This window comes from Parastagonospora nodorum (genome assembly GCF_000146915.1).
Source record: "Parastagonospora nodorum SN15 chromosome Unknown scaffold_9, whole genome shotgun sequence".
Taxonomy (NCBI): Eukaryota; Fungi; Ascomycota; class Dothideomycetes; order Pleosporales; family Phaeosphaeriaceae; genus Parastagonospora; species Parastagonospora nodorum.
The window spans coordinates 173,821-187,391 of NW_001884557.1; the positions used below are offsets into that span (position 1 = coordinate 173,821).

Below are 13,571 nucleotides of genomic sequence, written 5' to 3' on the forward strand. Positions count from 1 at the left end.
TTTCCATTAACAAAATTTGCCAATATGCGTTTCTCCATCATTAGGCGCCGTCGCTGCTCTCAGCTCCACTGCTATTGCCCAAAGTTTTTCTTGATCAGATCCCGAAATGTGCTGTGAGTAATTGACAACGGCTCCTGGCGAATGATAGCTTATCAAGACGCAGCAAACATGCTTCGGTGGCAACTTGGGCAGCTGTGGTGTTGCCGACATTGCATGCATTTGCGGTAGCAAGACAATCGAGACTGTGTCTTGCTGTGTGTTTGCTACATGCTCGCAGGCGGAAATTGCTGGTATGTTGCTTGCAATTTTGCATCCTGTGTCAGCTAACAAGTATCACAGCAACTACTCAGTTCGCCGTCCAACTTTGCAAGCTTCAGAATGTCAACGTTAACACCCAACCCACGTGCCCATCTGGCAGCGCGGCTCCTTCTGGCAGTGCGGCTCCCTCTGGCAGCGCGGCGCCTTCTGCAGGCAACTCCACTGTCACAGCAACTGGCAGCGCCTCTGTCACTGCTTCAGGAAGCGCCTCCCGCACTTCAGCACCGGCGGCTGCCAGCACTGCCGGAGCAGCGCCCTTCCAGACTGCAGGCGCTGGAGTCGGTCTTGGTGTTGCCATCTTTGGATTGCTCGCTGCTTTGTAGGAGAGCGCCCGATGTTTCAAACAGTAATCCCGGCCATGCACCCGACGCGTCGTGGACCAGAATGCTTCCCGAGTCGCCGCTCCAGAAAATCTTCCTGGGAAATCGATTCGTCACATCGAAGACGCGGCCTGGCTTGTCTGTAGTTAACTCCTACGTCTTTGAATTTTTTTCGTGTAAACACATAATTAATGTATTCTATTTATCCTTCGTAATAGTGGTGCCAAGCTTCCCATCATCTGACGTAGTGCTGCATGAGGGTAGTTACAATTGCTAGTAGGCCTGCGGTACTAGTGCCGAAGTGTAATAACAAGCACCTATGAATGCAACATGTTCAGTGATAGTGAATTAATCGATGTGTTTCCTCAAAGGGAGGTGCTATGAAGCTACATACAAAGATGATACAAGTCTAACCGAAGTAGGATCGATGCGGACCATGAGGTATCCACATGGCGGCGATGGATGCTTTCGCTCCGACAACAATTAAATATAGGAATAAGCGTAATAAGCGATAGTGTAGGGGTCGAAGTCTACAGTAATAAATCTCCAGCAATAGCCTTTTGGCAACCCCTTACCAAAATGTCAGTTTATCCGCAACCCAATCCGTTACCGCAAAGAAAACATTATGGCGGTGAAAGAAACTTCGGTTTTTCTTGCCAAAAATATCTATCAAACGTGTTAGCTGATGTCTTCACGTCGCCATTCTCTCTGAAACTTACACATCGGAATCGTTAACGCGCAAATGGCGACCTGCACACTCCCAACGGCGACAAAAAGGTCCTTGATCCCCCCACCCCCACCTTGCCCACTCCGCCGTCCAGCATCAACTATCCAGTCGAAGCCTTTGAATGTCAGGCCAAAGGAGAACACATTCTTGAAAACGATGAGGCACGTGAAACCTTCGATGGACATGCCGCCTGTACACGTCAGCATCTCAAAGCGTGACATGATCTCGGGGACTTACGATGCGCATCAACAATGTATAGCGAACTGGCAACAGCACCACACACCATACCCATAACTACGAGCGCGAAGAAGAAATCAGGGCCAGAACCACCCGTACGTCCCCGCATCTGCGCTGGTCCAGCCGTAAGCCGTAGATACCAGCGCAACCCAGTATGAGTTGTGGGATCACGAGCACCATGCGGAACTCGGGTTCGTATACGCCGTTGTTAAGGCGCGTGAGAAGGTTGGCGGACCAGTCGCTAATCAGGCCGGTGAGGGCGAAGCCGAGGATTCCACCGATGAAGGCACCTGTATACCTTCGCGGGGTTAGGGTTGTGAAAGACTGGGAAGACGGGGTGGGAGGAAGCTTACATGTATCCTGTTTCCACCTCTCCGAACCAAAGTGGTGGGCCAAGCATAATTGCTGCAAGCACAACACCGATAAGGACCGTGAAGCCGATTAGAGTGCCCTGAATAAGACAAGCCCATAGTATACCCGGATGTAAGAACAGGGAGAACGGACGCAGAAGGAGGTGCAGATACCGCTCATCTGTTTTCCGCCCATTGAACGGCTTTATACTTTCGAGAAAAGTAGCTTTGCGTGGCGGATCGCCCACCAGCTGCTGGTCCGGAGGATTCCCTGCTCCCTTCTCAACCGTATTTCCAGCTGCGTCGTGTTCAGCTGATGTAATACTCGAACCTCTATTCCCCAGGATTTTCATTTCTTCTCCATCCAAAACCACCAAGTTCCCCATAGTGTCGATGTCAAATTTCTCTTCCCTCCTGAACGCCGTTTCCGGGACGAAAAGTATGACCAGCGGTAGCATGATCCCCGCGAATATGGCGACAAAATAGAACGTCCACTGGTACCCCATTCGATCTGCAATCACTCCTACCAAGACTGGCGTAAGGAATGCGCCTCCGAAGACGCAGAAATTTGACAGCGCCATGCGGACTCCCCGCTCGTGGACGTGATACATATCGCCAACACTAGCTATAGGTCGAGGTACGAAGTTAGTGCGAGCTTGAAGTAGGATTCGGAGATATCCACGCTTTGCGACGATGCCTGAATTCGTCCCAGCGGAGCAGGATTTGGCTATCGCTCCAATGACAGAGGAATCTGAGCATCGTCTCAAGCATACACGGAATAGGAAATACTCAACGTACCTACACAAAATGTTAGCATCCCCTCAACTCAAACACAGAGCCCTCCAATCCTGCCCTTAAAACTCACCATTAACAAGCGCCTCAAATGGCGCTAGCCCCACGCCTTGAAACACCCTTGCCCACAGAAATCCAGCATAATGATTTCCTACCGCGCCACCCCACGCACAACTCACCACGACCAACACATTGCCTAGAAGATACACATGTCGTTTTCCCCAGATACGGGCTGACGGCACGAAAAGAAAGCCCGCGACTCCGACACCCAAGAGGTGGTAGCCGGTTAATAGAGCCATGTCGGTTAAGTCGCGACCGAAGTAGATGGCGAGGGAGACAGTGTTGGCGGCGAGGATGGGAGAGAGGGTGCTTGCGATGACTGATATAAGGGACAGAAGAAGGAGAATCATGTCGCGGCGACGGAGGGACCAGTTCTGTGAAAGTATCAGTCAACCTTGTGCTCTTACCTAGGCTTTGTTCGAAACTGGACGTTTAGACGTACAAGCGGATCGTTCGGGTCATCACTGGGCTGCGGAACAAGCAGTATTTTCCCAGTTTTGTCGTACTTTAAACCGGACCTCCCTACCATACTTCCTGCATTTCTTTCAACTTCCCTCCGCAGCTCGCCTTCGAGTACCTGCGCGGTGCCAGGGACGTGTTCGAGTGCATGGTCAGAGAGGATGCCGAGACCCATCGTTGCAAGAGCTTATGAGTGCTGGTTGCGGTGGAGTGTCGATGCAGTTACATGATATGTATGCGAACAACAGGATGGGGACGAAAAAAAGGAGGACGCTGACGTGAGGAATATCGGGGATGTTTGTTGGAGGGTCGATTGATCTGGGGTGTGGAGATCGTTGGGCCGCGGAAGCTGAATATGCTTCGGTGGAAGGCAGCCAATGGCAGATGGTAGCGGCCGAGCGCGTCCCGACCAGAGGCCGACGAGGCTTTCAATGTTCAAGACGCACGGGCACGAGCACGCGTACCAGCATACGCCACTGCGTGCGCCCGGCGCTGGAGATGTACTGACGGCGCAATCCCAGTCAGCGCTCGATGCGTATTACGTTGCTAGTGTTCCGACGCAAGACCGTGGAGATTTGGACGCTGAAAAGGCTCCTCAAGCCAAACTAACAGAGTCCATCAATCTCGATGCGGCATATATTCAGTCTCTGAAGTAGACTATATTTTGTTATTGTTCAAAAAGCTAAGATCCCTGATCTTCTAACGCCAATACACTAGTCACTACTCTAAACCTTGGCCCACTTGAGTAGTATGCCTGCTGCAACAACTGGTAGGACACTGACCAACTCACCTAGCCCCGCAAACTCTGGTGGAATACGCGCATGCACAAACGCGCCGGCAGCAAGTAGGATAGCAAACACATTATACACAAAGCTCCAGCCAAAGTTGAAAGCGATCCGGTGGATCGACTTCCGACTGACATTGATGGCGGTGAGGATGCCGGACAAGCTTGGACGCATAAGAACGACATCTGCGGCAGATTTGGCAACGTCGGTGCCTTCGTTCATGTGTACGCCAATGGTGGCCTGCGCAAGAGCAATAGCATCATTAGTCCCATCGCCGCAGAACATGACGACGGGCTGATTAGCTTTCTTCCCTGAACTGCGAGGGTCAGAGGTAGCGATGAGGTTCTTGATGTAAGTTTGCTTGTCTGCCGGGGTGCAGCGAGATCGAACGTTGGAATCAGGGATATCGAGTTGAGATGCGACTGTTCGGACGGCACCGTCATCGTCGCCAGATAGGACATGGACAGAAATCCCGTCTTGATGTAGCTTATTGATGGTGGAGAGAGCGTCCTCTCGTAGAGAGTCCTCAAGTCCAAATACGGCAGCGAGAGAACCTTCCACTGTGAAGCAAAACGCTGTATAGCCCTGGGAAAGAACAGACTGAACAAGAAGGTCGTTCGAGAGATTGAGCCATCTGGAATTGCCAGCGCGAAGAGTGCGACCTGCAAAAGTGCCCTCAACACCTTTGCCAACTAGACTCTTAGGGTCGACTGCTGTGGCTGCTGTGACACCGTCCGTTTCAAGGTGATTTGCCACGGCAACGGACACCGGATGCTTACTGCCTGTAATAAGGCCCAACAGCAGAGCCTTCGTGTCGGGATGAGCGCTGGGGTAATTCTCTTGAGCGATGGTGAGCTTGCCTCTAGTCAAGGTTCCAGTCTTGTCAAACACGACATGACTAGTCTTGTATGCTACCTCGATGGCATCGGCAGATTTGAAAATAACGCCTCTCTCAGCGGCGACTCCTGTTGCAACAACGATAACCATTGGAACAGCGAGACCAATAGCGCAAGGACAAGAAACAATCAGCACGGTGATTGCATATGTAATGGCCTGAATGGTAGCTTCAGATCGGGACTTGTTCTGAACGGTGATGCCAATAGCAACCCAGATACAGAAGACGGCGATGGTGATAGCGATGACTACAGGCACAAAATAGCTTGCTATCTGGTCGGCAATCTCCTGGATTTTGGGCTTAGACAGCTTTGCTTCGTCTACCATTCTAGCAATCGTGCTAATGGTATTATCGCCGGGAATTCGAGTGAGCCGAATGGTTAGGACTCCAGATCCATTAATTGATCCTGCAATGACAGGAGAGCCCTCAAACTTCGCGATAGGCCGGGATTCACCAGTGAGCATAGATTCATCAACCTCAGAGGACCCCAAAATGACGGTCCCGTCGGTTGGTATCTTCGAATCAGGAGAAACTCGGAAAACATCGCCATACTGGAGCAGCCTTGAGTCAATCTCCTTTTCCACTCCCTGGTCCATGATGGTAGCCGTCGAGCTTTGCAGCGAGCGAGTCGAGATTGATTCAACAGCTTTCTGGCGCGCTAATGCAGCAACATACCGGCCGACCATGATGAGTGTAACTAGTAACGTGCTGGTTTCGAAAAACTCGCCGGTCGACAATGGTTTGTGCGCAACGAGATAGCCGAATGCTACGACCGAGAATATGTAGGCCACGCTCGTGCTCAGCACAATGAGCAAATCCATCTCGATTACTCTCGAGAAAACCAAAGCCTTGAGGGCTTTAGGATAGAAAGGCCCAGCAACCACCATTTGGATAATAGTGGCAAAAGCAAGAGATATTGAGCCAAACACGATCTCTTTCCTTTTCTTATCCGGAAGTGGAGCCCACGAAAGAACAAGGACGGGAATGGTCAACACGATTGACAAAAGAGTCATATAACCAACTTGGCGAACATGCCTTGAGCCAGCTTCCAAGGTTGGATCAGCGCGGGGAGGAGCGAGTGGCAAAGGTGTAGGCCAGCCCTTTTCAACAAGATCTCGCGCACCGACAATCTTCGCGTCGAAGTCGACCCGGATAGTCTTTCGATCCACAATCTTCACTTCGGTAACGCCTTCTGGCCAGTCGTTCTTGACTGCATCGATCGGATCACCGTGGTAAATAAGATCGAGGCTGGAGCCTTGATTCGTAACACGCTCACACTTGAACTCAGTTGTCCTCTCAAGGTGTTTTATGACCTCAACGGCGGAAGTAGTGCCTACATCGAGGTCAAATTCCGCACGTGAAAGTACCAGGCTAGTCTTCAGTCTCGTGATCGCGGGAAGTGTTGCTAGCGTGCGGGATAATTTGGTTTCGCAACCAGTGCATGTCATACCCGAAAGACTGAGGATCACATGCTCCTTTCCGGAAATGCCCGCCTCGAGGTCGGCGGCGCGCGTTGCATCGACTTCAACCTCACTTGTCTTTTGTATCAGCCCCTTCTCCTGACTGCAGCAGGCATCGACGCAGGCTGTGGGCGAGGACGGTTTGTCGACGCGAGAGACATCGGCACAAGTTGAAATAGTGGTTTCTTCAAACATTTTCTCATCCGAGCAAGCTTCGACGCACGAGGCAGCTTTGGCAGTGCAGCATGTTTTGATAGATTTGGGGTGCTGCTTTGCGATAGATCCACTTGTGCTTGTCTTAGGTGCACAGCAAGAGTTGGCAGACGCGCAAGAGGTGACTGAAAGACGAGAGCTGGAGCGTCTCTTCTCCATTGGAGATTGTCGCGGTGGCGCGCAGCAGGACTCTTGGCCTAGAGCGAGTAATGCACGACAAATGCAGCCAAGCGCTTCCAATCTGGACTGATATTGATCCCGGGCGCTGCGAGCATGTCGTTGACACGGCGTTCTGCCATTTCCGCGGGTGCAATCTGTAGGTGCACTGCTTGTCTTGTTGACTGTATAATGCAGGAGTCAGTGGCGGATTGCAGAGCACAAGAAGATGATCACTGACTCTGAGCAGCACACGCGCGGAGCGCAAGTCGGTCAATACAGGAAGAGTTACAGCAAGGAGACTGTTTTCCCTCGCAGCAGTTGGGAGGGTCAAGGTCTTGGGACTCGACGTTGGTCAGTCTTGGAAGAGCAACAGTCGTCCTTCTTTGAGCAGCCTCTGGCTGTGCCAGTGTGGCACTTGTCCGCCATAGTGTTCAACTCTGGTTGGCAGGACTTTTCTTCTTTGCAAGGAGTAGCAGAGCTACCTGCATCGGTGTTGAGTACTGGCAGGGGCAGTGAGCGCATGACAACAGAAGTGGCTTTGGGCGAGGCGCAACATGCAGAACCGCAGGCCATGATTCGTGATGAGGAGGTACGAGGAATTCAAACACAAAAGGAAGGCATTCAATGTGGTTGAATGGAAGGTGCAAGCGCAGAGAGCAGCAAAAGGCGGGGGAGGAATCGATATGTCACCACCAGAGGGCCCGTGCACCATTTGAAGATTGGGAACTGCTCGATTGGCAGATACGTGCCTGGCCTAATTAACGCGTGTAATCCTCGTGGTGAGACCAACTCAGCAAACCAAAATTCGTCCCAGCAAGTGTCTAGGATAGCTGAAAATGTTCTCGATTCGGTCTTAGTACTATTGACGTTCCGGTGAGTTCGCGCGATAAGTGCCAAAAAAACATGGGTACTGGCTGGGCCGCTCAGTCAAAAGCCACAAGCATCTTCGGTTCCTCTTCGATGACGCTGGGAGCTGGATAACAAAGGCAATTGAGTCGGATATCCTGCGTTGGACTATGTGCTTCCACCTCGTGGACCACCAGTGCCACGACCTCTCCCTCTACCACCTCTTCCGCGGCCGCGATTATGCCCACGTCCACGACCGCGTCCTTGATTTTGACCTTGAGCTTGGATTTGCGGCGGTAATTCCCCTCTTGCCCAGCGATCACCCTCGTTCCTAAGATCCTTCCACCGCTCGTCCAGGCTTCTTATCATTCCTGCATCCTTGCGCTCCCTGTCCTGGACCACACTCGAAGTCACATCGCCTTGAACCAACAATTGCATACCTAGTCCTTCTTCCGTGCCCTGCTCGTACATACCCAGGTTAAGTGCATCACCTCGTGGATCGTACGAGGACTGGATGTCGACCGTGCCGGAAGCTGCAAACCGGGTTGTGGAATGTGACAGCAAAGGGTCAGGATGCGGGTCTGCTATGGAATGGAATGTTAGGCTTTGCACTGTGCCCTCGAGACCTGCATACAAGTTGGGCGACGTGGAAGAGGGTATAGACAGACTGTAGACTGGCGAGTCTTGTCCGCCCCGCGAGTAGTCTTCTCGGTAAGCATCGCGCCTTGGACGAATACGTGGATTGAGATACAAGTTCCAACCACCAGAGACCGTACTTGAGGGATCTTTCGCATTCCTGACGATCGCGTTGTAGTAGTCATGATTCGGAGCTTGCGTCTTTGGCTTTGGCTTTGGCTTCGACGATAGAGAGAAAGACTGGTACGCATGTGATCCTGCCAGCCGCAAGTCGAAGACTTTGATCATGCTGTGCATCGAAACACCAACTACGATCCGCTCAAGGCCTTGCATGGCAAGTGAGTAAACGGAAGAGTCGTTCGTTGGGTCCCAGAACATGGTCTCGAAGCTACGCGGCGAGCGCACGTCGTGCAGCCGAGTAATGCCGTCATAGCCTCCAGAGAGGAATACATTGCCCGCATCGGAGCCGCACTGCGCCGTACCATGGACTGGTAGTATGGGGTAGACAGATGTGTTGCGTGATGCATTGTTATCCGGTTGCGATTCCACCCAAGACTTGGACTCCAAGTTGAAGGTGCGAAGAGGTTGAGACAAGAAGCCATTAGGTGTGACATCGTAAATGTGAATAGGCTCGTTGGACGGACCCAGTCCAACAGCTACCCTATCCTTGGACAGAAACTCGCATGACCAGATTCGTCCTTTAGCGCCTGGCGGGATCGGTACAGTTTCCGCAAGTGGCTCGACAAGTTCTTGGGTTGTAGAGCTGTGTCTGATCGGGTACAGGGCCAAGGCTGTATCACCGAGACTTGCAGCCAACATTGGTCTGTCCGACGGGGATAGAGTCACCGATCCCACGGCTCTCGTCCCAGTATCGTATCTTTGTTCCCGAGTTTCTCCATGCTGCGCGTTCCAGCTCAACAGCGACAAGTGACCCGAAGCTGTCCCGAAGACAAGTTGCTCGAAATCCTCACTGCGTTGGTGTGGCCGCAGAAGCTTCATACTGGTTATGTCATCCCGTCCTTCAAAGCTGTCCGGTATCTTGTACGTCCACCACGTACTGTCATGACCGAAAGCATCGAGAGTTCGTGTAGAGTCCTCCACAGAAGCTTGATCTTCTCGTGCGGCTGTTGCAGACTTCCCTGACTCTTTGACTCTCATGATGATCTGTGTGCCGGCAGACCATGACAGGAACTCTCTGCGCGAATCCCACGCCCCGAACGTTTCTTCATAGCTGTCAATGCTGGGCTGGTAACCCATAGTCTGGCCCCGCGGACCTCGCCACTTGATCTTTTGCCATGTGTTGATACTCGTAGTCAGCACTGAAGGCTCCAAGTATTTCGCAATAAAGCCTTTGCGACCCCAATTGCGATACAGAGTAGTCAGGCCATGGACCGCATTCCGAGCATCGGGGTCCAGCCCACCAAGCCTGAATCGGCCTTTTAGATAGGCTTTCCAGCCATCAAGCTTTGCAAACTCTGACAAGCGTCGGCTTGCCACAGAAAGATTAAGCACATCTTGAGGATGCTCGAGATGGCTGGTCACCAATGAGAGGATCTCATTGGGTAAGGTGTGGAGAGTGGCCATACCATGTGTCGGTCGGTCACCTCAACGCTTAGAATGAGTAAATAGTGTTTGAAGCTGTTGTTTGATTTCCATGGCTCTTGGGAGGTCTACCCATGTTTAGTAGATGTAGTGGACGAGTTGATGGCAGACCGATATTTGGGTGACTCTTCGACCATGACGACAGAAGATTTGCGCTGTGGCGTCGCACCAGCCACAACACTAGCCCTATCGGTGGCAAGGAGTCAGAAACGCTGGATGTTAGAATGGAATGCGGCTCTGTCAAGCATGACTAGTCATAGATGCATGCATCAAAACAGTCAGCGAGAGGGGCGGCCAGTCATCACTTGTTGTTGTTCTGTCTTCCAAGAAGGTTGCCGCCGTCGTCGCTCCGCCCCTTGCGCACGCTCCAGGGTTCTCAGCACGTGCACGATCACCTGGAAGCTCCCGCCCGAGGTCACAACCCAAGCACGTGTCGGGATTCGAGGATGCGAGAGATCGTCACCTGTCATTTCAATTCACTCTCATCACAGTCTTAGACTATCTGTTCACCACAGCAGTGGCTGTTAGGGCCGCGCTTCACCAGGCACAGCCACGCCAATTTGACATGGGTATGCTGCTAAGTGCCCGAGACGGTCGCAACTTTCGGTGCTGATCTGCTTACAAGCCTGCAACAACCGGGATCTGAGGTTGGAAGCGTCGGCAACTCTCCCGCGCCGGCCCTACTGGCGGCAGCACTAATACTGGCTCTCCTTACAGTAAGTAGCCCGTTCCTCGCTCAAGCACTCTCACACGACCCTGAACGTTCACCGTCGCGTCGCATTGCGGCTCGAATATTTGCAATGGGTGACGCGCAGCCCAACGAGAAGGTCGTGTATGCGCTCCAGAGCGCAGTCGCGACAAACATGAAGCGACTGCGCGACAGCATCGATGGCCTACGGCAGATACACAACCGCTTGAAAGACAACAACGGAAACTCCATCAATCTCATCGCGCAATTGACCGCTCTCAAATCGAACCTTGCAAATATGCACGACTGGCTCAGTCATGCGCTATCAGATATGCATCCTCAATTGCTCTCCGACCTGGACGTCCTGATGACCTCGTGCGGTATGCTGATGCGGCACTTGGACGCCTTGGTCAAGAACCTCAAGCAACCGGATCATGTCCCTCTCGATTATGCGACCCGAGTGAAGTATGCTGTTGGTAGCCGGTCCATGGAGCGCTTGCGGAAAGTTGCGCAAGGACAGACTGAAGCTGTTACACTACTGCTAGCTGCCTGTAAATGGTGAGCCTTGAGGTCTTCCGCCACGAAGTCACGAATCCTAACTCCGACAGTCATGCAATGGCGCAGCGCAAGATACTGCTTTACAAGTCGCGCCAGATTCGATCACGTGATGCCAACCAGCTCAAGGTCCTAACCCGCTCTTGGAAGGTCGACGGAGGATGCATGAGGGTCTTGACGCAAGCATCAGCCATGATTCAATGGTTCAGATATCTGTACTACGTGAAGCTGATGCGCAAAGAGCCGGTACACGAGCCCACGGAGGAGGACTACGAAATCGCCGCTGCGAACACACGCTCCGATGCGATAGATCGAGCGTTGCAACAAGACGCCACCACTCTGCGCCGAGAGACCAAGCTGGTCATGATGGGTGACCGTGACAGTGGCAAGGAACTGATCATGAATCAGATGAAAGTGCTGTATGCGGAAGGATATTACCCTGTCGAAGAGCGCAGGAAATACGTCTACGCCGTACGCTCAACTGTCCGCCTGCTTATGCATGCCATCATCGACCTGCTAAAGGATACCGGCATCAGCCTTCCGAGCAATCTCAATCAGCACTTTGCGATACTGCTGCATGAGGTGGAGACAGTGACTCTGCCCACAATAAGTCCGGAAGCTGTCGAAGCCGTTCAGACCATATGGACATGTTCAGAGTTCTCCAAGCTCTTTGTTCAGAATTTCGAGATTGACTTTCCTCAATATTCACCCTACTTTGCCCAAGAGATAGAAAGGATAGCTGACGATGATTACCTGCCCACCGAGGCAGACATGATGCGTCTTAACCAATCGCTTGGTGGCATCAAAGAGCTGCGCTTCAATTGGGACGAGCTCGATATCCACCTGTTCAATGTCTCTGGGTGCGTAATCACATCGGGTAGACTTGATATATACTAATGTTTTACCTAGACACTACTTTTCGGGCAACTTTCGCAAGCGCTGGCATCATCAGCTTGATGGCGCGACATCGCTCGTGTGTACCATCGACGTCTCACGCTACGACAAGCCTTATCTTGGGCAATCCACAGAATCCCAGCTCCTAGAAGGACTTCGCGAACTTTGAACTCTGGGCAGCTTCAGAAAAAGTTCGCAAATTCATCGATCATCTTGCTTCTCAACAACTTTACCCGCTTTCGAGAGAAGCTTCCATTCTCCCCACTCGAAACCTTCTTCTCGGACTACGTACCCAGCGAAGAGGATCCTGAAACATCAGCACGTCAGTACATCCTGAAGCGTTTCAAGGATGTAAACCGGAACCATCTGTCAATCTATTCATTCTGGGTCGATCTTGATTTGAGCGACAACACGCATCTATACGCTGCGCTTAAGAAGACGCTTCAGCACATTCAGCAGCGCAAAGCCAGAGAGGAGGTCTGGAACGCCAGCAACAACACTGTGGTCTCGACCACTCGATCATCCACAGGTTTGGCGGGCAAGCTTATACTTAGCCGCAGTCGCAGTGCCGTTTCGCCAGAGAAGAGATCTGGAACAAGTGGGTCTGAGATGATTAGCTCTGTGCAGAGTGATAAGACAGGATGATAACGCCTGCTCACGCCATGCACAATATCGTCCTTTTCGATGTGCTGTCCGGCACGTTTTCGCAGTATTTTATCTTCTTCAAGCATGGACATAAGAGGCGTTGAGGTCATAAGGGTGCTCCTTGCACAAGGATCTCGGGCCCTTCGTGGCAATGGTATACGGCAGGGAGACGATTGGATCGATAGCATTTGCGGCTGGCTTTGGCCTCTTTTCGGCGTTCCGGATGCGAAGATACCACATTGCGATTGTTTCTTTTGTCAATATTTTCTTCTGCGACACATTTCAGTGGCGCCATGGTTGTCTAAATCGGACACGGATGCAGTAAGCATATCAGAAGCACACCTCCACACTACAGATTAAGCATCATAGAGCTAGACGTCAAATATAAAGGCGCAGCACAAAAAGCGATGCAAACAGTCTATGCCCTTTGCTTTTGTCGCATTTCGTTTTATTTTCACCAGTCAGCCCCGGGTTCCTTCTTCCTCCTCAGCGTGTCTTTTTCCGCACCCTGCTTAGCACTAGCGCCTCCTCCACATGTTCGTGCCCCAGACGCCACAGACTTCAGAATGACTCGGACCTGTCATCAACCCCATTCTCGGGCCCCCAAAGACTGGATGCAGGCACACGATGTAGGTAACCTGGGGAGAACGTGGGGACCCCGCAATCCGGAAAAAGGCTACCAGAGACTAGGATGCAGCGTTGCTGATCTCCCGTGACATGCGCATACGATGGTTATACAAAGTATGGTGTATTTGTCCTACTGTGGAGCAAAAAAGAAAGAGCTACTGTGTTCATTTCAAGGTCGTACTTGTACTGCACGTCGCCCGTTTGAGCTAAATTTGCTAAGTGGGTAGACGCTCACTCGCCCTTCAATTCCCGGCCAAAGACTTTATTATCCTTAAGAGCACCGATCGAACTTGGAAACTTGAC

The 13,571-nt window shown here is 51.9% G+C and overlaps 7 protein-coding genes across 7 annotated transcripts; 2 read left to right on the forward strand and 5 right to left on the reverse strand.

Annotated features, from left to right (window-relative positions):
* Positions 1-267: 267 nt before the first annotated feature.
* Positions 268-641, forward strand: SNOG_06152 (hypothetical protein; the record flags this gene model as incomplete). The annotated part of the gene is made up of 2 exons (XM_001796483.1): positions 268-290; positions 419-641. The coding sequence occupies 2 exons, from the start codon at positions 268-270 to the stop codon at positions 639-641; spliced, it is 246 nt and encodes an 81-aa protein (XP_001796535.1).
* Positions 642-1,209: 568 nt separating this feature from the next.
* SNOG_06153 (hypothetical protein) lies at positions 1,210-3,438 on the reverse strand (the record flags this gene model as incomplete). The annotated part of the gene is made up of 8 exons (XM_001796484.1): positions 1,210-1,304; positions 1,358-1,555; positions 1,603-1,716; positions 1,743-1,900; positions 1,956-2,703; positions 2,818-3,178; positions 3,247-3,273; positions 3,331-3,438. 8 exons carry the CDS (start codon positions 3,436-3,438, stop codon positions 1,210-1,212), a joined length of 1,809 nt encoding a protein of 602 aa, XP_001796536.1.
* A 550-nt stretch (positions 3,439-3,988) lies between these two features.
* Positions 3,989-6,775, reverse strand: SNOG_06154 (hypothetical protein; the record flags this gene model as incomplete). The annotated part of the gene is made up of 1 exon (XM_001796485.1): positions 3,989-6,775. One exon carries the CDS (start codon positions 6,773-6,775, stop codon positions 3,989-3,991), a length of 2,787 nt encoding a protein of 928 aa, XP_001796537.1.
* A 38-nt stretch (positions 6,776-6,813) lies between these two features.
* Positions 6,814-7,348, reverse strand: SNOG_06155 (hypothetical protein; the record flags this gene model as incomplete). Its single annotated transcript, XM_001796486.1, has 3 exons — positions 6,814-6,957; positions 7,014-7,116; positions 7,191-7,348. The coding sequence occupies 3 exons, from the start codon at positions 7,346-7,348 to the stop codon at positions 6,814-6,816; spliced, it is 405 nt and encodes a 134-aa protein (XP_001796538.1).
* Positions 7,349-7,698: 350 nt separating this feature from the next.
* Positions 7,699-9,076, reverse strand: SNOG_06156 (hypothetical protein; the record flags this gene model as incomplete). Its single annotated transcript, XM_001796487.1, has 3 exons — positions 7,699-7,952; positions 8,062-8,154; positions 8,290-9,076. The coding sequence occupies 3 exons, from the start codon at positions 9,074-9,076 to the stop codon at positions 7,699-7,701; spliced, it is 1,134 nt and encodes a 377-aa protein (XP_001796539.1).
* A 1,583-nt stretch (positions 9,077-10,659) lies between these two features.
* SNOG_06158 (hypothetical protein) lies at positions 10,660-12,641 on the forward strand (the record flags this gene model as incomplete). Its single annotated transcript, XM_001796488.1, has 3 exons — positions 10,660-11,105; positions 11,156-11,962; positions 12,146-12,641. 3 exons carry the CDS (start codon positions 10,660-10,662, stop codon positions 12,639-12,641), a joined length of 1,749 nt encoding a protein of 582 aa, XP_001796540.1.
* A 78-nt stretch (positions 12,642-12,719) lies between these two features.
* Positions 12,720-12,936, reverse strand: SNOG_06159 (hypothetical protein; the record flags this gene model as incomplete). Its single annotated transcript, XM_001796489.1, has 2 exons — positions 12,720-12,848; positions 12,919-12,936. The coding sequence occupies 2 exons, from the start codon at positions 12,934-12,936 to the stop codon at positions 12,720-12,722; spliced, it is 147 nt and encodes a 48-aa protein (XP_001796541.1).
* Between the last annotated feature and the right edge of the window lie 635 nt (positions 12,937-13,571).